Below are 2,943 nucleotides of genomic sequence, written 5' to 3'. Positions count from 1 at the left end.
CGTCTGCACTGCTGGATATTTATAAGAATGAACCAACCACAAGTTCCTGATCAGCAATGTAATACTGTGGCGGATTTAATTTGTTTCAGTCAGTTTTATAAGCAACGGAAGCTCGTTATAGTCCAGAAATAGCAATATTTTCTCTGCAAAACAGAATTTGAGAACATGTCAATCCTCTTTAGCTGCTTTAGGATTGATTGGTGGTGTTTTAGAAATCAGAGAAGGAAGCTGTCATGGAAAACAGAGAGTATTTCATTTCTATTTGACATCAAAACATTCTAATGATTCTTTTAATAAACTGGCCAACCTAAGAACAATGTTAGGACAAATTATGACTACAAAATCTACAAACTACTGCAACTAAAGGATTCTCAGGCCCCCAATCAACAAGACGGTCCTAGCTAGTCTGTTACAAACTGCACTGAAATTCTCTCTCAAATCTGAGGTTACTCAATCTATTATGAGCTACTAATCCTTGCCAAAGTGGCTCTTGGGGGTCAAATATTGTACATCCTCGAGTTCAAGACTGGGCCGAAGACCACAAAAATTTGGAATTTCTTCAGAATCATCAGGAAAAACAGGCAAAAGGTTCACTCTTGGTTTGCTTGCTGGCAACACAGGAAGTGGCGCTTCGCCGTTAAGAATCCTCGCTGCTTCCTTCATTGTTGGCCTCCTCACATGGTTTGGGTGCACACAAGCAAGTCCAGTCATCAGCGTTCTTTCCATCTCTACCATATTGAACTTCCCCATCAACCTCCGATCAGCAGCTTCAATCAGTTTCCCATTTTCCCACATGCCCCAAACCCAATCAACAACCACTGTTCCATCATCCTCCACCGGCTTTCTCCCTGTTGCCACCTCTAACACTACCACACCAAAGCTATAAACATCAGTTTTAACAGTTGGAACACCTGAATAAACATATTCAGGAGCAAGATATCCCATTGTCCCAGCTGGTATAGTTGCGTCTCTTGCAATGGAACTATGTTCGTACACTTCTGCTAGACCAAAATCCCCAAGTTTGGCATTAAAATCTGCATCAAGCATTATGTTGCAAGTCTTAACATCTCTATGTATTATTTGCCTCTCACACTCCTCGTGAAGGTATGCAAGAGCAGAAGCAACTCCAAGAACTATATTAAGTCTTTGCTTCCAGGATAGAACAACAGAGGAATTGAAGCTTTTGTGGAGAATTTTGTTAAGGCTTCCATTTGGCATGAGCTCATATACCAGGACTAACTCATTACCCTCACAGCACCATCCATGAAGCTGAACCAGATTCTTGTGTCGCAAACAACCCACCATAGTTGCAAACTCAGTAGTAAAAGGACTCCGCAGACAACCAATCTTATCAGCCCTCTCAAACCTCTTCACTGCCACTTCTCCACCAGATGGCAGAGACCCTTTATAAACCTTAGCTGATGCCCCTTCCCCAACAACTCTGTTTCGGTTAAATCCCATTGTAGCTGATCTTATCTCTGCAAGTGACAAACTTGTTGGAACTCTTTTTGCCTCAACTCTACAAGTTTGGCCTTCTCTGCTCCTTCTGGCAATGACCTTTCTCCTCTTCACACACATAAAACAAATAACAAAAAGAAATGCAAATATAGAGAAGAGAAATGCAGCTAAACCTCCCAACCCAAGAGCCATCTCCACCATCTTTGTTTTTCTTTCATGAGAAAGATCAACAAGGCCGCTGTTGATACTTGAATCTTCTGGTGAAGAGCACATGAAACAGTCCCCTTCTTCAACAGCATTCATAGGAATCCCAGGTGGAAGAGACCCAAAAGTCTTGAATTTCCACCTGTCAACAATGTGAATTGAAGAGCCCTGCCCATTAGAAGCAGAAAACCCAACACGCATGAACTCCTTGAATTGCTTGGAGAGATCAATCTGAGCAACAAGGAGAGGAGTTGGAGGCCTAGTTGACGAATACCCGACCCAAACCCGGATCATCTTGATTGCATCTCTGTACTCAATCCAAGCAGTAATCTCTCTCCCACTTGTCAAATCAATTCCTTTTGAAACAACGTCAACAGAAGCTACAGAAACAACTGTGTTTACATCAATGCCAATATGGTTCCCATTGATGTCACCAACCATAGGGTCAAATCTGGTATCAAATTCCACAGCAAAGAATGATTCTTTTGAAGTTGACGTTGGCTCTGGAAGGCCCATGTACCCTCTAGAGGAACTGAGAGAATCCACATCAGGGGTGATAACAAAGGCAATGCCATCTCCACAAGAACACAATTGGGAACTTGGTGTGATTGAGAAAGAGAAGCGGCACAAGAAAGAAGCAGTGGCATTGGTTTTAGAATCAAGAAACCGAATTGGGTAGGCATAAAAGGCTCTTCCAATCCCAGAAGTAGTAGAAGAAGAAGAAGAAGAAGAGGGGCAGGTGGTGAGTGAGTGAGTGAGGCTAATGGCATTGTTGTTGATGTAAGCGTCACCTGAGAGCGTGACATTGTTTGTTGCAGGCGAGAATGGGACAGAAATTGAAGGGCATGTGAGGTTAACGAAGAGAACGAAAAGGACCCAGATGAGAAAAGGATGAGATGAATGCATTACTGTAAACCAAACGGGAACATAGCAACTTTCTCGGAAAAGAAAAAGGAAACAAGATTTTCCTCCCTTCTTTGTATCTGAATTTCTGTGGATGCTTGACCCAATCTTGATACTTGAAGTTTAACGCGTTGCAGACAGGGGAGAGAGGGAGAGGGAAAAGAAACCCATTTGATTGATCAGGAAATACCCAAATTGAGTCCAAGGCCTGACTCTGTTAAAAAAGTGTTGGTCTAGGGGCACTATGGGTGTGTGAAGAAATTTGTTGGGTGGCATTAGCATGTCCTGGGTTTAACACTTAGGGGTCGTTTGGTACGGCGGACTGTCATGGACTGGACTAAATTCTAGGACTGTCTTGGATTAGTTCGGATTGGCCTA

At 42.8% G+C, this 2,943-nt stretch overlaps 1 protein-coding gene across 1 annotated transcript; it reads right to left on the bottom strand.

The window, feature by feature from the left end:
- Positions 282–2,677, bottom strand: LOC18768864 (L-type lectin-domain containing receptor kinase S.6). The gene has a single exon (XM_007201683.2). The coding sequence runs from the start codon at positions 2,566–2,568 to the stop codon at positions 469–471; it is 2,100 nt and encodes a 699-aa protein (XP_007201745.1). The 5' UTR covers positions 2,569–2,677; the 3' UTR covers positions 282–468.

This window comes from Prunus persica, chromosome G8 (assembly GCF_000346465.2).
Source record: "Prunus persica cultivar Lovell chromosome G8, Prunus_persica_NCBIv2, whole genome shotgun sequence".
NCBI classification, from domain to species: domain Eukaryota; kingdom Viridiplantae; phylum Streptophyta; class Magnoliopsida; order Rosales; family Rosaceae; genus Prunus; species Prunus persica.
The sequence above is the reverse complement of the archived record's forward strand: the minus strand, read 5'-3'. Positions and strand labels throughout refer to the sequence as shown.